Source organism: Hyperolius riggenbachi, chromosome 9 (assembly GCF_040937935.1).
Source record: "Hyperolius riggenbachi isolate aHypRig1 chromosome 9, aHypRig1.pri, whole genome shotgun sequence".
NCBI lineage: Eukaryota > Metazoa > Chordata > Amphibia > Anura > Hyperoliidae > Hyperolius > Hyperolius riggenbachi.
This window is the reverse complement of record NC_090654.1, coordinates 218,063,446-218,090,444: the sequence shown is the minus strand read 5'-3', so window position 1 is coordinate 218,090,444 and position 26,999 is coordinate 218,063,446. Positions and strand designations below refer to the sequence as shown.

The 26,999-nt window shown below is 45.7% G+C and overlaps 1 protein-coding gene and 1 long non-coding RNA gene across 6 annotated transcripts in view; one reads left to right on the top strand and one right to left on the bottom strand.

Annotated features, from left to right (window-relative positions):
* Window positions 1-26,999, bottom strand: part of PLXNB1 (plexin B1) — a 319,785-nt gene that overhangs the window by 7,261 nt on the left and 285,525 nt on the right. For 2 of the 5 annotated variants that reach the window (XM_068254005.1, XM_068254006.1), the window contains 16 exons: window positions 24,126-24,302; window positions 20,996-21,167; window positions 20,673-20,915; window positions 19,184-19,360; window positions 17,457-17,605; window positions 15,264-15,364; window positions 14,191-14,408; window positions 13,909-14,087; window positions 12,897-12,963; window positions 12,670-12,816; window positions 12,409-12,586; window positions 9,112-9,230; window positions 8,950-9,034; window positions 5,598-5,779; window positions 4,353-4,513; window positions 3,401-3,548 (listed from right to left, as the gene is read on the bottom strand). In XM_068254005.1, the coding sequence (XP_068110106.1) occupies window positions 3,401-3,548; window positions 4,353-4,513; window positions 5,598-5,779; window positions 8,950-9,034; window positions 9,112-9,230; window positions 12,409-12,586; window positions 12,670-12,816; window positions 12,897-12,963; window positions 13,909-14,087; window positions 14,191-14,408; window positions 15,264-15,364; window positions 17,457-17,605; window positions 19,184-19,360; window positions 20,673-20,915; window positions 20,996-21,167; window positions 24,126-24,302 (2,503 nt within the window). The remainder of the gene's footprint in view (window positions 1-3,400; window positions 3,549-4,352; window positions 4,514-5,597; window positions 5,780-8,949; window positions 9,035-9,111; window positions 9,231-12,408; window positions 12,587-12,669; window positions 12,817-12,896; window positions 12,964-13,908; window positions 14,088-14,190; window positions 14,409-15,263; window positions 15,365-17,456; window positions 17,606-19,183; window positions 19,361-20,672; window positions 20,916-20,995; window positions 21,168-24,125; window positions 24,303-26,999) is intronic. The other 3 variants (XM_068254008.1, XM_068254007.1, XM_068254009.1) reach the window with 3 other exon arrangements.
* Window positions 25,949-26,482, top strand: LOC137532953 (uncharacterized). The gene is made up of 2 exons (XR_011024085.1): window positions 25,949-26,033; window positions 26,380-26,482. It is a non-coding gene; the product is annotated as an uncharacterized lncRNA (long non-coding RNA).

Sequence of the window (26,999 nt, the reverse complement as noted above, 5' to 3'; positions counted from 1 at the left end):
ATATTGCAGCAGCATTTCACCAGAAATTACACTTACTGTGGCAGGGTTTCACCAGAAAATAATCATAATGCAGATATCATGCCCCTCACAGGTTCAATGCAGATATCATGTCCCCCGCATATCAAATACAGCTATCATGCCCCACACAGATCAAATGCAGATATCATGTCATCCACATATCAAATCCAAATATCATGCCCCCCCACAGAACCAAATGCAGATATCATGTCCCCACAGATCAAATGCAGATAATGTTATACAGAATATGCTTTTCCACATAACAAGCCTAGAGTGAAATCATCACACTATGGCTATGATAGTCATTGGACTGTAAGCTTCTCTAAAGCTGGCCATACACTGGCCCGATTTGCCGCCGTTTCGACATCAGATTCGATCACTGGGATAGAATCTGCTGCCAATCGTTCGCGCTACACGCCGAATTTTGATCCTTTTCGTCCGATCCCGTCGATCGCTCCGTGCGGAAAATTAGTGTCCATCGCCCGCGGGTAGGGAGCGCGTCGCTAGCGGTGTTCGAGTACCCGACGACCGACGCAATAGAGCCGCATACATTACCTGCTCCGCCGGCACGACTACCCCCGGTCACCGCTGCTCCATGTCCGCGCTGGTCTCCGGCATGCTTCAGTTCCTCCTGCCCGGCAGGAAGTTTAAACAGTAGAGGGCGCTCTACTGTTTAAACTTCCTGCCGGGCAGGAAGAAGTAACGCATGCCGGGGCCGGAGACCAGCACGGAGACGGAGCAGCGGTGAACTGGGGACTGGAGTCGGGCCGGCGGAGCAGGTAATGTATGCGGGCATGCGGGCGGGGGAAGCGGTGGCAGCACCACCACCGCAACAGATTGTGAACGGTTTCATGCTGAAATCGGTTCACAATCTGTTTGCAGTAAAGGTAGCCATACGATCCCTCTCTGATCAGATTCGATCAGATAGGGATCTGTCAGTTGGTCGAATCTGATGGCAAATCGTCCTATGGCTACCTTAAGGACAGTCAATTACTGACATCTCTATGCACTCTGTGCAGTGCTTCTATGATAATATGGTAGGACATTAGACTAGGACTATGGTAGGATTAAATTGTGAGCTCCTCTAAGCACAGTCAGTGACAGGACTATGTACTCTGTAAAGTGCTGCAGAAGATGTCACTGCTATATAAATACAGAATAATAATAATAATAATAATATGGTAGGACATTTGACAATGACTATGGTAGGATTAGATTGTGAGTTCCTCTGAGGGCAGTCAGTAACCTGACTATGTACTCTGTAAAGTGCTGCAGAAGATATCTGTGCTATATAAATAAATAATATTAATATGGTAGCTCATGACTATGAGGACAGTCTGTGACCTGACTGTATACTCTAAAGTGCTGCAGAAGATGTCACTGCTATATAAATACATTATAAAAATATGGTAGGACATTTGACTGTGAAAGGATTAGATTGTGAGTTCCACAGGCACAGTACAGTTGTGTGAAGAGGAACGGGGCCTGATCAGATTTCCGACAAGCCCTTGTTGGAAATCTTTGGCTGTCCACAGGCAGCGCCAGGGGACCAGAGGACACCATGGGAAGCCTCTATAGAAGGCTTCCCTCTTGTTAGGCAAGTACTGAGCATCTACCACAGTCCAATGAGCTGTGCTGATAGCTGGCTTGAAAATGAAACTAGCAGATTTTTCTCATTGTGTTTCCTGTATACATATGGGTGGTTTCAGTGTGGGAAGAGGGGATTTCTGGGGCCATAGCATGATATTGATAAGAAGGCAGCTTATCAATATCATGCTATTAGTCATGTTTAGCCTCAGAAATCCCCTCTTTTCCAACACCACACATGTATATAAGAGAAAACCACTCAGAAAACAACTAATTTTATTTTAAAATCAGTAAAAAAAAGAGCACTCAGAAGCAATGCAGCAGTATCAGCATGATTGTTACATGCTCATCATTTATTCCTACTGCTGCATCACACACACAGTGTGTGTAACTCTCTGACTCATGTGTTGTTACCTTATCTGTGTCCACCACGGATCCCTGGTAAAGGCCCATACACACGTCTGATTTTTGCGAACGACGGGTCGTTTGAACGTCCAGTCGTTCAGTCGTCCGCACGCCAAATCGGGCGTGTGTACAGATTGTCGTTCGCGTGATAAGACTGAGTTTGAGTGATCCGCCTGGCAGCTGCTGGCTGGCAATGCCTGTCTCACTTACACACACACTCTGGTGTGTGCCCTCCTGCCTGTGAGTACATTTGAAATCGGCGCCGGTAGACTTGGGCGCAGGATACAGCGGTATATGGCTGATCCTGCTTCTGCATAAGTCCGGGCCGATGTAATTACTATTCCCCCTCCTGGCCGCCATGGATAGTGGGGGAATGAAATAATTCGGCTTCCAGCGATTGCTGGAGGCCGAATTATTATGTTTTTAAGCAACCTCGGCTCCGTCTTCTGACGGCGCCGACGTTACTCACTGAGCGCTGCAATAGGAATGATTCCTATTATAGTCTATGGAGGCGCCGGCTGCGCCCAAATCTAGCAGCGCTGAAAAGCACTGCTCCGCCTGCCTGTGTCCACTCACTGGCTGCAGCTCCTGCTCGAGTCTCTCTGTGTCTGTGGGAGTCAGGGGGGCACAGCCACGCAGGGGGACATAGTCTCTCTGTCGCCCTTATGCCTGGCATAACGAGCGGGGGTGAGTTAGAGGCAGGGCCTCATGAAAACGGTAAATATTACTCTGGAGGCTGTTGGCTGCTGCTATGGGGACAGGGCGGGTTTAGAGGAGGAGGCTGAAGCAGAGAGCAGTGTTGACTGCCTCTATTGGCCGGGAGCAGAGGGGGACGTGTATGGAGGTAGCGTTGGGCTCTCCTTAGCTCATGGCATGGTTGCCGGTTAAAGTAAACAAATGCACAGAAGGTAATATCAGCGGGCAGTAGCATTGCCTATACTGTGTGACCGCGGGGCCCCCCTTCAGACGCAGGGCCTAAGGCGACCGTCCCACTGCCCCCCCCCCCCCCCAAGGCCGCCTCTGGGTGGAAGTGACACAAGAGTGATTCTTCATAGTGTTGTGCTACAGTGAAGTGTCAGGGTGCACAGTGGGGGTGAGGGGGGCCTGACAGCTGTTTCACTTTGAACAAAAGCTTCCTGAGGAAGCCTCACCATGGATTAAAGGTATTTTTTATTTTTTGCAACAAACAGTGCCTTATTTTCTCTTACTTCAACAAAAGATGTGATTATACATGAGAAAGACATCCCACCTCTAGGGAGCATACTGATTTGTTAATAAAGATTAACCCCTCCTGCTTTTGATTCTTACCACCTCCCCTTTATGCACCCTAATTACTAAGAAATCTTGTCATGCCTTGGTAGAGTAGACTGCTGAGTGGTCTCTGGCTTACCCGTCCTAGCTTGTGATCTGCAAGGGTACAGGAATCCATGAAGGTCTGGGCAATCACAGATAGCACGGCATCCACGTTGTCCGATGTTTGTACATCAAACACAAACTGGGGGTTTTTGATTATGTTGATCCAGAACCTTAAAGGCAAACTGGTGGAGCAAATATTGGAAATTACACTTGTCAGATGGGAACTAGTTAATTTATTGAGTAACACAGACAAACTACAGATTCACGTCTATGAAGACACCATACCAATATCACACATACACCACTCCCCAGATGTCCTAGTGTTATACCTAGTCCTCAGCACTATACGGTCTCCTTAACCAAGACTTTAATAGTGATCTCTTTATTATGCTTAAAAAAGCTTTGCTTTGCTGCTGTGTAGTAAAAGATTACTCCATGGTGAACAACAGAGCTTAAAGGGTTACTCCATTTGAGTTTGACTCCCTTAGTACTAGCCAGCATAAACCCCAAATTCTGGACATGCCGCTTAGTAAGCAATCACACGGAATACAGGATGTGCTTCAAAATGGAACTAAACTCAGAACCTCCTCTCTGCGCCAAAAGATTAGCTATGGCAGGATAACCTTTAGGGGAAAAAAATTAGGCATTCCAGTTTATGGAAGTCCTAAAAAAAAAAAAAAAAAAAAAACGTCCAAAAACAAAAAAACTGAAGTTTAACTTGGATTCACTTCACTGGAAGCACTGAAAGGATTAAGCCTTTGTTTACTGTTGGGCAGAGAGCTGCTGCTGGCACAGCTCTGATTCACAGCTGCTGATAAAAGCTTATTCACACTCTTTTCTAGCTAAACAAGCACATAGCACAGTCCAGTGAATGTATTCAGCATTATGTGAAAAAAACATTTAATTGTGTGCTGTGCTAGATTTCAGGTCCGCTTAAAGGTATGATGGTCTTTTAGATTCAGAAAAGTTTCTCCAAGTCTAGGTACCTGTTTGTCTTCCATATGTGGATAGTCTCTGGATCGTTGATTCCATAGTGTGTTGCTTGGTCATCCAGCAGATCAAAGAAATATTTAACAGCGAGTGGCACGGGTCGGCTGGTGCTAAGGATTACCTGGAAGAGGTCATCCACAAACTTCTGCAGAGTGCCCTAGAAAGAAATATGAAATGTACTTTAAGACTGGACTCACATCAACAGCTATGCATCAGGACAGCTTAATGCAATGAGAATTTAAACAGTGCAATGCTATGTAGCAAACAGGTCTCCGCAGTATATTCTCACATAATTAAAATGTAAATTGTCCATTAGTCCATGTTTGTCCATTGTAATCTCTCTCCTCACCCCAATTCCCATTCTTAAATTTCACAGGTGGTGACATCTTTAGTGCTGAAAAGGTACATCACTGTGGAATGTATGCTTGTTGTGCATTCCAAAGTGAACAGAAAACACCTGGTCTCCCAGAATGCACTGGGAAGAGAAGGCTGCATAACTCAATAGCCTAGGCCAATTATCACTGGGAAGGGGGGTTACATACCGATATACAGCAATATATAGGTACAAGAAGTGTTTTTAATGCTGAAACCAAAATAATTAACATAAAATGGGGTGTCCTGAATACTGTAGAGCATGCAACTATAGTAGCATGCTGGATGGTGTAATGGTTTAGGGCTCTGCCTCTGACACAGGAGACCAGGGTTCGAATCTCGGCTCTGCCTGTTCAGTAAGCCAGCACCTATTCAGTAGGAGACCTTAGGCAAGTCTATACTGCCTATAGAGCACATCCTAGTGGCTGAAGCTCTGGCACTTTGAGTCCGCCAGGAGAAAAGCACCATATAAATGTTATTTAGCTTGTCTTGTCTATATGACATTACAATGCCTCTTAAGTTTTTAATAGAGGAAGAGGATCAGCAAGCAGCATTAATGAGGCAACATATCCATCCTTCTTCTGATACATGCCCCAGTTTTGTCCTGACTGTAGATCTGACTGCTTTAAATAGAATGAAACATTGTCCAGATATAAAATCGCCACATGGCATCCAGTGTGTGTGAACACTGAACAGAGCATTATTTAGACCAACACCATCGTCCACTATTAGGGTCTACTGGCTTTTTTGTGGGCACACATATAAAATGTGAACAGAGGTTCACAAGCATCTAGACAGATCTGGGTCCAAAACAAAAAATGATAAAATGCAGCATTCTAAGACAAAGAACAATTGAAAAAGCCCCTCACCTTCATGGAAAGGAGGCGAGTCAGGTAGATTTCGGGGATGGCCTTGGCTCTCTCTCTGTCCCGTAAACTTCCTCTCCTGTGCTTGGGCAGCTCTGGCTCATCAGTGGGTTTTACAAGGTGCCAGAGTTTAATTCCACCTTCATCTGCGTCTTCCAGCATTGGGGTCTCTGGAAAAAGAAACACTACACATTAAAGTTTTATAGAGACATCTGCTTACTATCAAAGCAAAACCTGGCCAATGATAACAATACAATGTGAAATGAGAAAGAAGAGCTTGAGCTGGTTGAAGGAGCTCCTGACCTGCCCTGAAATCAACACAAAGGGGAGCCTAAACGGATTCTGGAACATGGACTGCAAAGAGGAGCAGATCTGTCTGTGGGCTTGGAAATTCTAACCTGGGGCAATAAGTGGTTTGGAAACCTTGAGCTGCGCAGGAGGTGTAAAGTGTGTGTGTGTGTGTGTGTGTGGTGTGTGTGTGTGTGTGTGGTGTGGGGTGTGGTGTGGTGTGTGTGTGTGGTGTGTGTGTGGTGTGTGTGTGTGTGTGTGTGTGTGTGTGTGTGTGTGTGGTGTGTGTGTGTGTGTGTGTTGTGTGTTGTGTGTGTGTGTTGTGTGTGTGTTGTGTGTGTGTGGTGTGTGTGTTGTGTGTGTGATGTGTGTGGTGTGTGGGGGGTGTGTGTGGGGTGTGGGGGGTGTGTGTGGGGTGTGTGTGGGGTGTGTGTGGGGGTGTGTGTGTGGGGGTGTGTGTGTGGGGGGTGTGTGTGTGGGGGGTGTGTGTGTGGGGGGGTGTGTGGGGGGTGTGTGGGCGGGGTGTGTGTGTGTGGTGTGTGGGGTGTGTGTGTGTGGGGTGTGTGTGTGTGGTGTGTGGGCGGGGTGTGTGTGTGTGTGTGGTGTGTGGGGTGTGTGTGGTGTGTGGGGTGTGTGTGTGTGGGGGGTGTGTGTGTGTGTGGGGTGTGTGTGTGTGTGTGTGTGTGGGGTGTGTGTGTGGGGTGTGTGTGTGTGGGGTGTGTGTGTGGGGTGTGTGTGTGTGGAGTGTGTATGTGGGGTGTGTATGTGTGGGGTGTGTGTGGGGTGTGTGTACATGGGGGTGAGGGTGGGTGGGAGAGTAGCTGTCATATGAAAAGGAGGAGCTGGGACAAAAGAGCGGGAAAGAAGGAAACTTGGAAAATTGTTAAGATGGAGAAACCTGCATTGACTGATGTGGGGAAGGACAAACTACATAAAAAGAGGAACCTAGACTAACATGTAGGAATGCAAAGACTAGTAGTCCCTCAATCAAGCATGAGGAGCTTAAAGTGTAACTGTCAGGCATAAAATCAAAAATCAGTTCTTTATTTTTATCTGGTAAACAAGTAGTAAGGATGCAAACCAGGAAATCCAAAAATTAAAATCACTATTAATTTTCTTGTTGATAAATGATCATTCCCCAGTTTACCTGACTCGTATTTGGTACACACAAAATTTGGTACACAAAAAGTAATTTGCAGGGCATGCAGGGTTGTCCTTTTTTGCTTCTCTACTTCCCCTCAGACTTAACTAATGCAGCCTGATTGGCTGAAGCCTCTTTCCCTCCCGTTTTTCCCTCCCACACCTGTGTTCCTCTCTGATTGGCCGATATTTCTCATGCTGAGACAATGCACTTTCTATAGTGAAGGGCGGGAAATGCATAGATAACCAGGCAGAGTAGAATTAGGGAGGAAATTACATCAAGATTGGCTTCAAAACAGGCACAGTTGAAATAGGAAATACTAAGAAGGATTTTCTCTTATTTTACTGTAGAAATGTTTTTCTGCGATAGTATGGTTGACAGCTCCTCTTTAACACATGAGGAGCTCAAGAGGCTGGACAGAGACACAGAGCAGTATTAGCATAAGGACCCATTCTATGAGATTGGCCTTGACATCGGCAGAGGGGCTTAAAAACCCACATGCCTGTTGGCTATATGGAACAAACCATCTCGATTTTTTTTTGTATGTTGTGTTATCTGTGAGTTTAAGCGAAGGGGTCTTTAAAATGAAATAGCATTTTGGACTCCTGATACAAAAAAGCATAATGGAATAACTCATACAAAGAATCTAAACCAGATCATTAAAACTAAGAACCTCAGTCAGCTTGTTAAAAAAACAAAAACATTCGAGATTGTTCTTTCCGGTTTAAAACAAAGCTGCCCAACACTCATCTTCAGTATGTGCTCCTGTTTACATGTAAATACAGTCAATTGGGTTTATCACTACACAAGTGTGTTCAGAAACAAGCAAATTTACTTCTCACCAACTGAGAGTACCAAATGGAAATAGCCACAGCTGGTGGAAGATACATAGAAAAATATTTTAAAGTTGATATTTCCCATTCTGAAATGTTAACACTTTGTCTATAATATGCAGGGCCGCCTTCAGGGCATTGGGGAGAGGGGAACTGCTGTATGAGGCCCGAGTAAATCTGGGGCCCGGAGAACAGTGCCACACATGGGCTGCCCATTAATGTGATGAGGGGTGCTGGGTGGCTCATCCAGGAGCTACCTTAGTCAGTGATTAAAGTAAACCTGAGACAAATTGGAAAAAAAAAAGATTTTTTACTTACCTGGGACCCCTTCCAGACCCCTGAAGTCCATGAGCTCACTCATTACCCCTCCAGTCCTGTGCTCCTGTGCAAGCGTAGTTACAGTCTTAGGGCCCTTTCACACTGTGGCGGTGCATTGGAGCAATTTACCGCACTGATACCGCAGGGCAATGAAAGTCTATGGGTGCTTTTATATTACCTGTGGTGCTGTGTGCTGAAGTCCTCAATATGACGTGTTTCCATAACTACATTAGCGCGTATCTGCGTTGAAGTGCGCCGGACCAGAAGTAATGCAAGTCTATGGCGACACAGGTATTTTAAAAATGTTGGAGGCGGTGTGACGACTTTGCCACGCGCATGCGCGGAAGTCTATTTTTACAATACGCTTCCATGCACTTCAGCATACCCGACACAGGAAGTGACCGCAAGTGCGTGTCACTTTCTGTTTGACCAGATGCCACAAGGGGACTACCGCATAGTAATGTATTCCCTGAAGGGCTGCTTTTGGCAGTGTGGCGGGTGCGCCGCACCGCTAACGCAAAATACAGTGTGAAACCGGCCTTAATGAACTGAGCATATGCAGAACACTCCCAGCCAAGGAAGCACTTGAAAAGTAGACACACGGATGTTGGTGTGTTCAGGCCTTTAAAGATTGTGATTTTTGCATGTGGGGACAGAGAGGAGTGAGGCGGGCCCAGTAGTTTTGCCCAGTATGCCCATGATGGCGGCCCTGAGAATGGGTGAACTTAGTACCTCTATTGACAGGTTAGTTTTTAACAGTAGACAGGAGACTCACTTTCTCCTGGGATGTAATCATGGTTTTCGGGGTGGATGTGCTTGCTGAGTCGGGGCACCAGTGCCACAGTGGCTGCGTCCGGAACCTGCAAATAGGATATGATAAGTGATGATCTTTCTAGATTACAGACCTTGTGGCAGCTGCGTTTATAGATCAGCTCACCTTGTAGTGCTGTAAAGTGTTGATCCTCTTCCATGATCCCTGCACCACTGATGTCAGATCTTCATCAGATAGGATGAGATGCCCAGCCAGCCCTGACCTCCATTCTGCCAAAATCAACCCTATAAATATTTTGTAACAGTTGGGCCGGCAGACCGTGTGACATTTTACAAATACAAAGAATCAGACTTTTCCTAGTAAAATCTGTATAATATTTAGCCAATAGATACTAGGCCAACTGCATACTAACTTTATACTTGACTTTGCATATCACCTAATGACCAAGAAGCCGAGATTCCCCTATCAGAGCTCCTGGCTGTGCATGCAGAAATTTCATATAGCAGCATGTAGTCCCCACTGGGCACTCCATAATGTCACACAACCACCTGAGTGCCAGCAAGGCAATCTGTACACCTGAGTACCAGAGAGTTAGCAGGTCACCGACAGCCACATGAACTGAAAAATATCTAAGGGGAGAAGTTACTTTTTCAGCAATATCCCGTTATAAGGCCTGTCTCTCACTTAGTCGTACACTAACCCGCCCCCCTTTAAAATAGAATGCCACCCAATCGCACTGATCATAAGACCAACAAAACTTTAGGGCTCCAACGAGAGAGAGGCGCTGTGAGTGGGCTGATGAATCCCACGTGCTTTGCCACAGAAATACAGACCAAAGGAGACAAATGTGCCAAAGTGTACTCTAGTGAATACTCAGACACCCCCCCCCCCCCCCCCATGGGCTAGTTAGAGCCATGTGCTTTACTGCAAAGATACTGGACAAGAAAAAGAGCAGTATTAATGTTCTGGATGGAGGTGTGCGCCACACTAGGACCGCCCTATCTCCATGTCCACACCCGCCGCCATGGGAGTGGCCCTGCTGTGCACTGCCAGGTCTACCAATGAGCGTGCGTGCCAATCCCTGGAGGTTCTGCGACCCACAAGGGATAGCAGTTGTGATACTTCTCCCATAAATAGGGAGTAATACTTACACAGTCATACTTTTTAATATGTTTCAATAAAAGTATATTTAATTGCACTTGGAGGTGCCTACCCATGCTGCTTTCTGTATCTTTATATGAACCCGTGTAGGCCACTGAAGCTCTGTAATGGCAAAAGGATGGTATTCTGAGTCAAACTGTACAGCCCCCAAAAGGCAGGAGAGAACATATTGGTGATTTTAACAGCTAAATAGGTATTGACCTACTGCACTGCATGTCCCCAGCATGCATAGCTGCGGCCAGAAACATGCTATATCATCGTAGGAACTTCAACCAGTGGTTCTACAGCACAGGGAGAGAGAAGATGGAGGCCTCAATGTAGGTAGGGGGCTACGAAGCATCATCCCATAGGTAAGCAAATGCTAACTGGACCCCCAAAAGCCCACAGTTTATAAAGCTTCCTTAGGGGGAGCTTCTTTTGATAAGTTTTACAAATTTACTGCATAGTTCCCTTCAGGGACGGCCTTTGCTATGAGCGACCTGTGCGGCCGCTCAGGGCGCCGTGCTCTCAAGGGCGCATGTGCCCTGTCGCCCCTTGCCGCCCTGCTGTCTCCTGGTGTCCTCTCAGTCTATATTTAGAGCAGGACTACAAGAAAATGGCCGCCGATGTCCACAAATGCAGACAAACGGCGGCCATTTTCTTGTAGCCTGCTCTAAGTACAGATGGAGCGGAGGCGGGGAGAGAAGAGTGACGTCGGCGCTGGAGCTGGATGTCAGGTGAGTCGGTCTCTGCCACATAAAGGGGGGGGGGGGCATACTGGGGCAAGCTACCGATGCTGGGGCAAGCTACCTACACTGGGGGCATACTGGGGCAAGCTACCTACGCTGGGGCAAGCTACCTACACTGGGGGCATACTGGGGCAAGCTACCTACGCTGGGGCAAGCTACCTACACTGGGGGCAAGCTACCTACGCTGGGGGCATACTGGGGCAAGCTACCTACACTGGGGGCATACTGGGGCAAGCTACCTACGCTGGGGCAAGCTACCTACACTGGGGGCATACTGGGGCAAGCTACCTACACTGGGGCAAGCTACCTACGCTGGGGGCATACTGGGGCAAGCTACCTACGCTGGGGGCAAGCTACCTACACTGGGGGCATACTAGGGCAAGCTACCTACGCTGGGGGCAAGCTACCTACACTGGGGGCATACTGGGGCAAGCTACCTACGCTGGGGGCAAGCTACCTACGCTGGGGGCATACTGGGGCAAGCTACCTACGCTGGGGGCAAGCTACCTACGCTAGGGGCATACTGGGGCAAGCTACCTACGCTGGGGGCAAGCTACCTACGCTGGGGGCATACTGGGGCAAGCTACCTACGCTGGGGGCAAACTACCTACACTGGGGGCATACTGGGGCAAGCTACCTATGCTGGGGGCATACTGGGTCAAGCTACCTACGCTGGGGGCAAGCTACCTACGCTGGGGGCAAGCTACCTATGCTGGGGGCAAGCTACCTATGCTGGGGGCAAGCTACCTATGCTGGGGGCATACTGGGGCAAGCTACCTACGCTGGGGGCAAGCTACCTACACTGGGGGCATACTGGGGCAAGCTAACTACACTGGGGGCATACTGGGGCAAGCTACCTACGCTGGGGGCAAGCTACCTACACTGGGGGCATGGGGCATACTGGGGCAAGCTACCTACGCTGGGGGCAAGCTACCTACGCTGGGGGCATACTGGGTCAAGCTACCTACGCTGGGGGCATACTGGGGCAAGCTACCTTCGCTGGGGGCATACTGGGGCAAGCTACCTACGCTGGGGGCAAGCTACCTACGCTGGGGGCAGACTGGGGCAAGCTACCTACGCTGGGGGCAGACTGGGGCAAGCTACCTTCGCTGGGGGCAAGCTACCTACGCTGGGGGCAAGCTACCTACGCTGGGGGCATACTGGGGCAAGCTACCTGCGCTGGGGGCAAGCTACCTGCGCTGGGGGCAAGCTACCCACGCTGGGGGCAAACTACCTACACTGCTGGGGGCAAACTACCTACACTGCTGGGGCTGGGGGCAAACTACCTACACTGCTGGGGGCAAACTACCTACACTGGAGGCATACTGGGGCAAACTACCTACACTGGGGGCAACCATGCTACTACACTGGGGGAAACTGTACTAGCTACACTGAGGGCAGCTATGCTACCTATATGGGGCAACTATACTACCTACACTGGGGGCAACTATGCTACCTGTATGGGGACAACTATGCTACTTATGGGGGGGGGCAACAAAATCCAGTTTCGCTCAGGGCGCTGTGAAACCTAAGGCCGGCCCTGGTTCCCTTTAAAGTACACATAGAAACTCACCTAGGTCTAGGCTTTCTGGATTGGGCCGGAGACAGCAGGGAGTTCCTTTGTAAACTTGATCCAGGATCTTCTCTTTCACTTGTGTGATGGTGTCACAGTCCAGTAACTTCACAGGCACTCCCTGTTCCTCCTCTTCCACAGTGCTCCCAGTGGAAGGTTGTATAATGGCATTTAGTGTCTGTCAATGAAAAGTGAGTATTTACAAACAGGCACACTGTACAATCTCCTGCTGACTCTTCCATAAAGGAACAGAGATCTCACCAGCGTCTTGTACTCCACATCATCCCTCAGCAGCCGGTTATCATTCAGTGTATATTTCGCTTTTCCTGTCACACAGTCCACAGGTCCTTTATCCACCTGATGTTTAATACCACGGAACAACATGTAGAGTGGCTCACCTGCGGAGTCCTGGCATAAAATGCAAATGGTTAACGTCACAAAGCAAATATATAAACATTGTACTTATGACCGTAATAACCAAGACATACCCTCACAAAGGAATAGAGGCAGATGGACATCCAGTTAGTCAGTAGCTTCTCCACGACAGTCTCTGTTCTAGAAAGATAAAACATACCAAAGGAATCATCTCTATGTATAACTTTGTGGGGTGGGTGTAAGAGCCTTTTCTAAATAAATCTGCCCCTTATTCCTCTAACTTCTCTGAGGAAACCCCAAGTCTGCGGTTGGAAGTTTCAGCACAGAATTTCAGCCCCATCCACTTAGCATGCTGAATGAGCTCTGCTATGTGAGTGCTTACCCACAAAGCTGAATCTTTCTACTCAAGAAGCAGTAAATTGTTCAGGGGATCTTCAAAGGGTACCTCTGTGAAGCAACCTGTTATGCCTTATGAAGAGGGAAGGGGGAGGAGTCCCCCTACTGTGAGCTGCTGTGGGAATTACAGCAGAAGTCAGTCAAGAGTTTTTCTACATGGCTCATTGCAGAAGAGAAAGTCATTAATGTTGGAGGACACCTGTGCACACTAGATACTCCTCTGGAACAATGAGAAAAAGGAGTTCAGGCAATGAGCTCCAACCAAGCAAATCTAAACCCCCAGCTCCCTCACTGTGCCAATGAACCACTACCACATGCAAGAATTAGTTGGAATGAAACCTTAAGGAGAGAATCCGTGACCAAGAATTGAACTTGAAGGAATTTTTACTGTCTGTGAACCTTGTTGCATTGTGGGAAATAGCTGTTTACAGCAAAGCAAGCAGCAGCTACATCACCTGCCAGCAGTAAAAAGGTCACCATGTGATAAATGTCAGAATGTAAATCGGGGATATTAAAGATTTTACAATGGGCAAACACTGACTAAATCATATATACATAATTATTGTAAATGTGAAGCACTTTTTTATTACATTATTTTCACTGGAGTTCCTTTTTAAAACCTTTTGTAAAAAAAAAAAAAAAAAAAAAACCTATGTAAAGTACTGTGTTGCTTCCATAAAGCTAAAGGCATCTTTAAGCTTTCACTTCATGGCACATAAGAAACCTTACCTTCTCAGCATAAGCTTGGGGTTCTTCGCCACATACTGTTCTACCAGATCATTCAGAAGGGTCTTCAAGATGTCGGTGAAGTACTCCAGTTTCCCATGCAAAGACACAGTGAGTAGAGAGGCCACATAAGCTCGGTCTCTAGCGGAGAAGGTACGCTGACTCTCCAACGTGTGGATGAACTGGGAACATAACAAGGAAAGCTCATAAGGCGACTGCACACAATGAAATGCTCATGAACAAAATTCGGACAACATAGGAGAATATGGCTAGCCAGACACATACTTTGGTAAGGAAGAGTTTGCTGTTGAGGAGGTTTGATAGCTGGACCAGTCCCTGCTCCACAGTCTGCCTCCGACCTTCTGGAACATCCAAGTCCCTATGCAGGGGAGATTCTCGGTGACCAGGGAAGAAAATCCTCTCTGCGTAAGACTTGTAATCTAAGAAGGGTATGCCGGTGCCAACCAAGTCACTGGTGAGATCCATCATTTCTGTCATGAGGTCTGTGGAAATAGAATTAGGACATTAGTATGTAGCCAATGAAATGTACACCTCAAGGATGGAATGAGTAATCTGTACAATAGAATAATCTACTGGGTGAGCAACAGAGGTGTGCATGGGGATGGGATCAATACTTTAGCAATGCGGAATATGCTTAATGGAGTCATGCATTGGGATGTAGTGGAAAATTATCATCATGTGCAAAACCTGGGGACAGATCCACATGCATGTACAAAACGTGATAGTAGGCATATATGCATGTACATAATAAAACTGGGCATGCACATATACATATGCTAAATACATACACACAGACACGCCCTAGGGTAGAGGAACATGTACCATATGGTCTAACGGGGTGCCCGTTAGGTAGATCGTGATCTATTGGTAGATCGCAAAGGACTTTTGGGTAGATCCCACAACGCCCATGTAAGTGATGTACGCATCGTACTTTGTCTCTTTGATATGGATGAGCTTCGTTCGGTATGCTGTCCTGAGGTTTTGCACAGCAGTGTAGTAGAGGATTATAATGTTGCAAGGTGGAGAGCCATACATTTAGAAGCATTATGTGCTACTGATAGTTACAATTTTGCTGGACACTGAACATATTGTAAGCATAATATTGTAACTATTTGGTCAAGCATTGTTCTGTTTGGCGTACGGAGGAGGACTCTATGATATGCATCTAATTGACTGGCGCCTCATGGTAATCACTAACAGACTGCCATTTTGACTTGCATCTGTAGGTAGATTCTACCTGGTAGATTATTTTCAATTCACAATTTTCAAAGTAGCTCACAAATTGAAAAAGTGGCACCTCTGGTCTATAACATGGTAGTAACCACACATGCGTGTACCTGTGAACTCCTTCTTGCAGCGATCTCTCACACTGGTTTCCAGGTTTTCAAGCTGAATCTGAACTTTCTTATAATCCCGCAGAGCTTGCTTGCTCTTCCTCCTGAAATTCAGATTACACAATGATATTATATTATGAGGGTTAAAAGGCCACAGTTATACAAGACACAGAAAGCATGAGCGCCGCTATCTGGAATCAGAAAGTAAAGAGTTTCTTAACACCTTGGTGCAGTGACAAAAAAACAAAACAATAAAGATAGATTCCTCTAAATGGGCCCATACACTTACACGATTTCCCGCCGATATACAGCAGATTTGATCACAGTGATCGAATCTGCTGTGAAATCGTTGCACAAACGCTGACCGAACGATCAATTTCCGTTCGAAATTGATCGTTCCCGTCAATCTGTCCGCGCGTAAGATTTTGCTTGATCACCGGAGGGTCGGGAGTGCGTCGATAGTGGCGTTCAAATGTCTGACGACTGATGTTAGCGGCAATACATTACCTGTTCTGGCGGCGCGTGTCCCCGCTGTCCCTTCTCCGCGCTGGGCTCTGGCTGGCTTCACTTACTTCCTGTCCCGACAGGAAGTTTAAACAGTAGAGCGCCCTCTACTGTTTAAACTTCCCCGACAGGAAGTAAAGTGAAGCTGGAGCCCAGAGCGGAGAAGGGACAGCGGAGAGTGGGGGACTCGCGCCGGCCGGATCAAGTAATGTATGCAGGTTGGGGTGGCGCCAGCTCTACAGATTGTGAATTGGTTTCATAGTGAAATCGATTCAAAATCTGTTTGCAGTGTAGGCAGCCAATAGATCCCCCTTTGATCAGATTCAATCACAGAGGGATCTATCTGCTGGTCGATCTGGTGGCAATCGACCAGTGTATGGCAGCCTTAATTGCAGCATGAGATCTATTAGATAATTAGATATGGTCCTGTTGTCATGTGTATGTGGTATATTTCTCTGCAGGAAAACCATAAACAAAAATGAGAGACAGTTGAGATAAGAGCTTCAAAAAGACAGCTCTTTTGCATAGATGATAACTGAAGTTTCTTAAAGGTAGCTATACACTTACAGATTTGCAGCAGATTTGACCATCAGACAGATTTCTGTTAGATGCCTGTCAAGTCAAATCTGACGGGAATGTATCTGATGTGTGCCACACACTAGGAACAGATTTCCAATAGATTTCAGAATTAAATCTATTGGAAATCTATCTAAATGCATTATTGGACCATTAGATCCAATGCAACTCTATGGGCCATCGATCTGCTGACAGCAGCAGATCGACCTAGATTTTCCATCCTGTCAGATAGATCAAATTGATCGAAATCAATCGAAATCGTCCGCAAATCGATTGAACCGATTTCCGATCGATAGATTTGATAGAATTGATTTCGGATCGATTCAATAGAATCGATCGATCGATGGCTGAAATCGACCAGTGTATGGGCCCCTTAACTCTTCCTGTTCTGGAAACAATAAATCCACAGAATAGGACTGGCACCACACGAAGTACTTATAGCTCTTTAAAGTTTTATTGATGCAAGCATGATAGCAACATGTTTCTATCATGCTTGCATCAATAAAACTTTAAAGAGCTATAAGTACTTTGTGTGGTGCCAGTCCTTTTCTGTGGATTTATCGTTGTGACCCCCTGGTACCGGTATGAAATCTATTGGAAATCTATCTAAATGCATTATAGGACCATTAGATCCAATGCAACTCTATGGGTCATGGATCTGCTACCAGCAGCAGATTTTCTATCCTGTCGGATAGATCAAGTCGATCGAAATCGGCCATAAATCGATCGATAGATTTGAAAGAATAGATTTCTGATTGATTGATTGATTCTATAGAATCGATCGATGGCTGAAATCGACCATGTATGGGCCCCTTAAGTTTATTTTCACTTCAGATTCCCTTTAATTGAGCTAATCAGGCTAATTTGAGTCAGGTTCAGCTTGGTGATGCACACATCTTCTTCTTGTTGCAGGACTAAAGATGTTGCTACCTGTGATAAATTCTATAATGTAAATAAGGGTGAGCAAACATTGACTAAATAATTTAAAAATATTGTAACAAAAAAAAAAAAGTTATTTTATTTTCACTAGAGTTTCAGCATGGGGTGAATGAGCCCTTATGTGTTTATGACAGCAGATCTCTAATTTTACTATAGCGAGGCTGAGGGCTAACGTACCTGTAAATCAGGACAATGATGAGGACTATGAGAGCCACAAAAGATGCCCCGACTCCCAGGCTGATCTGAGCCTCCAGAGGGAAGGTAAGTTGGCTTTCTGTATCATACTGCACTTTACCCAGGACTAAATGGATCCCTCCAATCTGTACCTGCAGAGAGACACAAACAGTTGTTCAGAGATTGTTTCAAAGACGGTTGAAATAAAGCCCTGCTGATTTATTTGGCTGCAGTAGTGTTTGAATAACACCAGAAACAAGCATGCAGATAATCATGCAGATCGGACAATGTCAGAAACACCTGATCTGCTGTATGCTTGTTCAGGGTCTATGGCTAACAGTATTAGAGGCAGAGGACCAACAGGATAGCCAGGCAACTGGTAATGCTTAAAGCAGTAGGATCAGCCATACTATTCCAGGGAAAAAAAACCACATATATATAAGTAGATAAATACTTGATCTACTTACATAACACATGTATTGTACTGTCCACGTTTTGATTTCAGTGAATGTTATATAGTAAATGACAAGAATTCTGTTCCTGGTGGGGGCCATGTCTTTTGCCCACAGTTAAGGATTAACTCGTGATGTAATTTCCGCCCTTTACTTTTTTTCTGGTCTCCTCCAATCACTGAGTCACCTCAGCCTTGCTTGTAAACACAAGTGATTAGGGGATTAGGTTTCAGATAAGCAGCAGACAGGGAAATAAAGTGAAGAGGAGGAATATATTATAGATAAAAAGAACCCCCAGCATGCAATTCTTTGGCACCGACTACTAAAGAGCCAGTGCTCCTAAGGTATATGATAACTCCAAATCATAACAGCAGAAAAAGTTTTGAATGCAGGATTAGCATCTTTATCACTTAATACACTCAGACCAGTTGCTGTTGAAATTTGATTTTTATGGTGACAATACCGCTTTAAAAGAAAATAATTATGGCAGCCTCCACATACCTCTATCTACAGTCGTCCTAGAGATGTAAGTGAAGACTAACCAAGACACAGATCTCTCTCTGATCAAATGTGATAGGTTGGCTGCCCATACACCACAAACAGATTACCTATCAATCTCACCGTGAAATCTCTGGAGAATTTGCCTTGTGACGCCGCCTTAGGCACTGTACCCCCAAACTTTAATGTCTCCCCCTCCCCGGTGGGCATGCATTAAAAGCTTCCAACCTGCTTGGGCACTGCAAGGAGTCCAGCTGCCCCTTCTTCCACATTAGTAAATGTGGCTGCGGCGCATAGCACCTGGTGTGTTTGTGACATCACATACGTGTCACGCGGTAGCCATGTGGAACGCAAGTGGTGGAAGCAGGAGCAGCTTAACATTTGGGGGACAGCTATTAGGAGTTTTTGTGCCTTCATGGCTTGTCAGGCTATCACACACTGTTACCACCATGCACCCAATCAACCACGTTGACCTAAGATTTTCCAGCTTGACCGATACATTTGATCGACTTGGGCCTAAAATCGGTTGAATCATCATCTGTACCCTGTTACTGTACTAGCAGCCCACCACACAACTCTTTCCAAGTATTACAAGTATTAGCTGGTGCTATGGCAAGACCCATGCTGCAACCAACTGACACAAATGGCTCACTCATTCTTTAACCTGTGAAGAAGGAAAGTGATTTGCCTTATTCCTGTGGCGCTGAACACTGCTCCGAACAGACACCACAACCACAAATAGTACAATTGTGATGAAGAAAAAGCAGAAGGTGAGCTTACTGTAAACTCAGGCAGAGAATCCACTCCTTCTCTTTTGGCTGGATAACGGGGGGATGGCTGCTTCTCGGGGGGCTCACAGTAGAGATGATTGCTTGTCAGAGTCTTCACTGTACACAGCCCATCCCCGATCATTGCAACCATCTCCTCTTTGGTGATGGCCACATCTAGATTCTCCCCCTTGGGAAAAAGGAAGGTTGGTATCAGAAAAGTGATCATGCTTATAAGGTATGAATGGAAATGTGCATGTTGTTGTGCAGACTGATGGTGAACTGAGCAATATGTAGGAGAGGAAAGACTGGCACTAGATGCCGGCCAAAGGAATGCTGAGTTCACCGGATTATGTACTTCATGCCCAATTGTGCACTCAGAAGCAGTCAATGCATGTGTTGGAGAGAAGACAGGTGAGGCACTAATTGTAGCAAAAGAAAATACCTTTTAATCCACGGTTACACAACACACCAGGGTGCACAGTGGGGGTGAGGGAGGCCTGACAGCTGTTTCGATTTGAACAAAAGCTTCCTCAGAAGCCAACAGAAAGAATGGTGAACTGATTGGTACAGTTGCTTTGCCAAGTTTAGACCTGATTTCCATAATCTGTGAACTCGTACATTCTCCAGCTTCCTGGGTGGTGCTGTACCCCTCATGTAATATAGTAGTAGGCAGGGCTGAATTTATATCTCAGGAGCCTATGGGCACAGAATTTCTGGCAGCCTAAATTTTGCTCTTCATGATATCAAGCTCTCTATGTTAATTGCATTAAGATGGGCTGGTCACTGATGAAGAAGCACAGAGAGCTGTATGGGCGATCTGGATCAAATTGCCCATCCAGACCGCTCACCCAACTTTCTATGTTCCAGAGGCGATGACATCAATGCAGCTCCAGGATGGAGAGTATGGATTCATAAACCCTGGACATACACCTTTCAGCACACTAGGCACCTCTAAGCTCATGACTAATGCTAAATAAGGCCCTGATAGTAGATTAACTAGCAACCACGACAAAGTGCTATTGTACTTAAATGACTTGTCCAACATTGTGTTCCCAAATTACCAAAACATCTTCGGGCTGGCCTGGAATTTATAAAATGGACGGTTAGATGACAAAGGTGTGCAGCCATTGCTTGTGTCATATCAGATAGCAGCAATGGTTGCCTAAAAAGTAGGGGCTTTCGGCTCTCTTGGGCATCTACAGCGTTGCAAACTACAAAGGCTCCCAAGAACCTTCCCTCAATAAGTACACATATTCTGAATTGCATGCAGCATTGAGGTACTTAAAATCATTTACATTCAAAAAGGGGGTTATAGGGCCACTCTCAGAATATAACAAATTTTAGGGTCTTATCTCTATACCAATTTTTGTATCCCATAAAAATTCCAAACCTGAGTCTACCCAGCTGAGGCCAAGTACTGGAGAACCACTCTGGGGGAGCAGGGAGTTCACAATTATTTTTGCCCTTCAGAATCAAAACAGAGTTACATAATAGGATACCTCCACAGAGATCACACTGCCAGGCTTGTGCCGATATGGTTTAGCCGGATCCTCTGCATTCAGGTGTCGGAGCACCGGGTCTGGCACATAAGTAAATGTAGCTGAATTGATAACGGTAAAGTTGAAAATGAGATTATCCAGGATGAACTCCACATCCACTCGTGCGTTCCAATGCAAGGGGGGAATGGCCGGGGTCTTGCACAGCAGCAAAAACGAGGAATTGACGGAACAAGATTCTTCAAACTGAACAAAAGAATCGGTATTAGCTTAGTAACATAAAGACACAGACACTCAGATACAATAAGACATGACGGCAACTTTACCTGCTGCACGGAGCAGAGAGATCCCTCTGGGCATTCGGTCTCTGGCACAATGCGGCGCTTTCTCCCCAGACTACGCCTCCTCCGTCTTTCCATTGGTGACACGGTTACTCGGATCTTCGGAGCCTGTACCACATCCAGGTTCTGCCCATACACTAAAATCACACGTCCTCCACTGGATATAACAAACAGAGAAAATGGTTACTTTAAAGCGTGATTGTCACCATAAAAATCAAATTTAAACAGCAACTGGTCTGAGTGTATTAAGTGATAAAGATGCTAATCCTGCATTCAAAACGTTAAAACCGGTTTCTGCTGTTATGGTTTGGAGTTATCACATACTGTAGGTACACTGGCCCTTTAATAGCCATTGCCATTCCGTTGCATGCTAGGGGTTCTTTTTATCTATAATATATTCCTCCTCTTCCCTTTATTTCCCTGTCTAGCTGCCTAGTTGAAACATGATCCTCTGCTCACTTGTGTTTACAAGCAAGGCTGAGGTGACTCAACTTTTTTTTTCTTTTCTCCTCCAATTGCTAAGGGAAGAAATGACATCAGTATTTAGGCTCAAACTGTGGGAAAAATACATGGTTCCCACCAGGAACAAAATTCTCTTCATTTACTATATAAAATTCGCTGAAATCAAAACGTAGACAGTACAATACATGTGTTATGTAAGTAGATTAAGTATTTATCTACTTATATATGTGGCATAGTATGGCTAATTCTCCTGCTTTAATTTGTTGATGGATTTAAAGAGGAACTTAACCCTCGATTGAACTTCATCCCAATCAGTAGCTGATACCCCCTTTCCCACAATAAATCTTTACTTTTCTAGAATAGATCATCAGGGACCTCTCTATGCTGATATTACAGAGAAACCCCTCCCACAGTCTGATGTCAGGACCATGGTGCTGACAGCTTACTGCGTTACCCTGTTTGCATTGTGGGAAATAACAGCTGTTTCAAACTGCCAAGCATACAGTATCTCCCTCTGCGGAATATTCGTTTACTGAGAGTTCTATGTACAGAGATCACCTGGCAGGACTAAAGATGTCGCCGTCTGTTATAAATTTCAGTATGTAAATCAGGGAGAGGAAAGATTTTACAATGGGGAAACACTGACCAAATGATCTATAAATTAATATTGTAAAAAATAAGACATTTTATTCATTACATGAGGTAGGCTTGTGGCGATTACCCCTCCTACAACCCCCCATTCCCTCTCCCTTATCCATTAACCCCTCTTAGGGCCCTTTTACACTTAATCAGTTGGTGTGTGTTAGTATGTTTTTTTCCCATAGCAGTGCATTGGGAAGAAGATTTCAGTTAAAACGCGTTAAGTGTGAAAGGTGCCATAGGAAAACATGGGACTTACTTTGAAAATCAGTTTTCTTTCCGTTTTAACTGAGAGCAACTGATTAAGTATAAAAACACCCTAAAAGGGACAGGCAACAAGCCTGAAAATGTGACTTTAGCTGAAAGTCAAATGTTTTGAGGAGAGATTATGGGGCCAGGGGGGGATGAGGTGAGGAATGGACAATGCACAAACAGAACAGGACAGGGTAGTGAAACCAGTGGATCATGCCACCTGCACAAACTGGGTCCTACAGCAGCGTGCTCAGCCGACAGCCATGTGGAGACCTATGGCAGAAAAGAAACTGGCAGCACTGCAGCGTATTGGGTTCAATATGCTTTTAATCCAAAAGTGTAGCACGAAATACAAGGCAATTGCACTGGAAACAAACAGTGGGGTGTGAGCAGGTGGGTGTCCTACAAAAAAAACAGAGCTGCTCCAGTACAGGAAGCATGAGGCTTCACTAGGTATATATAGCCTGATAATCTATACAGGGTGCTGGGCTGCTGATATTTACATTGCCCTGTGAATTGGCAACTCAAACAAACCTGACATTAGTGACGGTGGCCTTTAAGTCTCTCATGCTACTTAACCCTTTTTCTGCCAGCATTTAGGCCCGGTTCACACTTGCGGTGGCCCTCCGGAATCGCCGTGCCGGAGCCGCACCGCCTGCAGAACGGACGGAACGGACGCACGGCATAGCAATTAAAGCCTATGCGTCCGTTCACATGGGTCCGTTCTGCAGAACCGGAGCCGGACCGGATCCGGGCCGGATCCGGACTCCGGCCTCCGTTCCAACATGCGCTATTTTTTCATCCGGCCCCTCCGGCAGCCGTATCCGGGGCGGAGCCGGACTGCACCATCCGGCCAATACAAACAAATGGGAACCGGAGGCCGCACAACACACTGGCTGAGAAATCCGGATGTTCTACCCCACTTCCTATGCGGATTTTTGCGGCGATATTGGCTGGGGACACATGGGCAAGCATTTTGGAGTGGAGCAGCACGAGCTGGAGGTGTTGGCAGGATGTTGGCAGCATGTCGGAGGTGGAGGTGAGTGCTAAACAGCAGAGGGCCTGATTCCACAGGTCCCCCTTCTGCTGACCTCCCAGACCCCAACATTTTTTTTTTTTTTTTACGTTAACTTTGCCAAACGGATCCGGATCGCATCCTGATTACCACCTGATGCAACCTGACCGGATCCGGATCAGAACCGTACGGTTCCGATCCGGATCCGGTCAGGTCATCCGGTCCGTTTGGCAAACAACCGCTAATGTGAACCGGGCCTTAGGCAGGGAACACACTTGACTTTCAGTTTTCCGCGCGCGTTTTTCTGCATACTTTTTCTGCACACCAAGTGTGTTTCCATGCAGGAAAACACATGCGTTTTTTCACAGCAGCGGATGTAATTGATAGAGAAAACTGACAAAATGTGCAGAATCAGGATGCAGAATGTCAGTTTTTTTCTGCGTGCAAACATCATTTACATAAAGCTAATTACACATCACACATAGCAGTGGAGTCTAAAGCCTAATAAACACCTTCAATTTTGATTAGCCAATCACTGATCAATTTTACCACCTCCATTTAGTATGAGGGTCAACAGATTTTACATTTGATGAACAGATTCTGTGGGTAACCTCACACGACATGGAATTGATACAATATGACAATCATTGGCCAATTACAATTGCATGTGTAACAGGCTTTACACTACAGAATCCCATGAACAAAGTGAAAGATATGTGACTTCTTGTTTGCGTGGCAGTGTCCCACCTGTAGAAGCTCTTGGCTGGGTTGGCAGCGGTGATGTTGGGGTCCGGTGTGTATGTGAATGATGAATCAGGAAAGCTGAATTTTTGCTCTCCGTACCAAACGGTCACCCTGTGATCTGCGGTGGCGTTACTGGGGCCCGACAGACACTCCAGCTGGCTTTCCTGAATCTCAGAGAAGCTTGGAAAACAAAAGTTCAACATCTCATTAAAGTGGTCTGAAACTCTGACATAACATTCAATAAAAATGTGTTTTCCTACTTTTTATTATTCAAACAGTTATTACTGTATATTCTGGCGTATAAGACTACTTTTTAAACCTTGAAAATCTTCTAAAAAGTCAGGGGTCGTCTTATACGCCAGGTGTCATTGATGCTGGGTGATACGCCGTATCCTATAGGATACAAGGGTGGGCCAGACAGATAAAAGAGGCGTGTTTTATGGGCACAGCACAATCTATTCTTCCATACCACTCTGATAAACAGGGAGACAGGGAGAGCTGACCAATCCACTTAGGGAGAGTTGACCAATCCAACCAGTCAGTCAATGACCTGTATACTGTTATATACTGGATACCACATACAGTACAGCACCAGTATCTGTTCATACATAGCACCAGTATATGATTTTTATTTTTTTATTTTTATTTGGTGTGTGTTGGAAGAGGGGTAGTCTTATACGGCAAGTATATCCCAAACTCTATATTTTAACTGGAAACGTTGGGGGTCGTCTTATACGCCCAGACGTCTTATATGCCGGAATATACGGTATATTTGCATTTGTGCATAAGTAATATTGTCTGTTTACAAATTACAAGTTTCCAAAGTGTAGTTTATCGTGCCTTAAAAGTGGTCATTGTATTTTATTCAAACTGCTTTTTATTATATATTAAAATCTTGTAATGAGATATTCTGAACCTTGTGTGTGTCTGAAGCACAGAGAGCTTCACAGAGAGCTCCTTTTCACTTGTTACACTGTGTTTACACTCATTGTTACAACATTGGAATGTAAACAAAGATACTGTTATCTCCAGTTTGGATGCGTAAGCAGACAAACCGAGAGCCCAATATAGTGTAGTAGGTATTAGCCCGAATGGAAGAAATGAAAGGTAAGTATTATACTTACAAACAAGGGTTACCGCTGAGGCAACCACTGTATAGGCAGGTGGGGAGTATAAACCTGTCCCCACTCAGGATTAAGATGTCGCTCTCTGTGATAGAAGAAAAGGAGGGTACAACACCCTTCCACCAAGGGTGGTTCACTGGATGAATCAATGTACAGAGGCGCCAGTAGGATAAAAGATACTAAAAGGTTTAAAACATCTAGGTGGCGGTGGTGGACCGACCGACCCAAAACAGACACGATGCTGTCAATTAAAGTCAACGAAAATTTATTCACATACTCCAACAAACACTGCGACGCGTTTCACGGGCATAGAACCCGCTTCTTCAGGCATTAAACAATAGGAGTATCTCACTAAAAAATGACAGAGACATAAACCATATCAGGGAACTGTAAACAACATGTTGTACACTTGTAAATGCAGATTTAGATATGTATCAGGGGGAGAAGGTAATGAAAGGGGTAATTGAGTGCATCGTTAATTGTACTGTGTATGGGAGGTGAGAGGGGGAGTACTGTTAGTCAGAACATTGTGGGAAGAAATTACTGGGCAGGGGGAGACAGGAGGAGGCAACACAAATATATCACCAGGTATTATGATATGTGGTAGTGGGGAATGGGGAACAGAGAGGTGTATGATTATGAGCAATAGTACAGTATTCATAGACTAGATAAAACGCCCTCCAGCCACGCTTTCCCAATCGTTCCTGCACCGACACTGATCTATTTAAAGGTCCAGAGCGGGGTTTTTGAGCACAGAGGTGCCAAACCCTATCAGGACCTAGAGCTGGTAAGCAATTTACTCCTTTTACGTTTTATCTAGTCTATGAATACTGTACTATTGCTCATAATCATACACCTCTCTGTTCCCCATTCCCCACTACCACATATCATAATACCTGGTGATATATTTGTGTTGCCTCCTCCTGTCTCCCCCTGCCCAGTAATTTCTTCCCACAATGTTCTGACTAACAGTACTCCCCCTCTCACCTCCCATACACAGTACAATTAACGATGCACTCAATTACCCCTTTCATTACCTTCTCCCCCTGATACATATCTAAATCTGCATTTACAAGTGTACAACATGTTGTTTACAGTTCCCTGATATGGTTTATGTCTCTGTCATTTTTTAGTGAGATACTCCTATTGTTTAATGCCTGAAGAAGCGGGTTCTATGCCCGTGAAACGCGTCGCAGTGTTTGTTGGAGTATGTGAATAAATTTTCGTTGACTTTAATTGACAGCATCGTGTCTGTTTTGGGTCGGTCGGTCCACCACCGCCACCTAGATGTTTTAAACCTTTTAGTATCTTTTATCCTACTGGCGCCTCTGTACATTGATTCATCCAGTTTGGATGCGGATTGGAAGCTGAATAGCAGGACAAAGTGCTTTGTTTAACCATTTCAGTGATCTGCTAAAAAAAATTCTGGGATAGTAGCTTTCAAGCTGTGAGGAATCTTTTAGAGCAAACTAGAAATGCTGACTTTCAGATCACTTTAAAGGGACTCCGAGCTCACCCAAAAAAAGAAAGTTGTACTCACCAGGGGCTTTCTCCAGCCCAGTGCTGGTCGGGAGGTCCCACGCCGGCGTCCTGGCTCTTCTCCTTCTCCCCGCTCCGGAATGGCTGACAGGCCGCAGCCCGGGCGACACTCGGCAGAGTGTCGGGCTGCAGTTTCCGCGTATGACGCGGCTGACGTCACACGCCGGCCGCCTCGCGTCATCACGGCGGCCGGCGTAAAAGTACTGCGCATGCG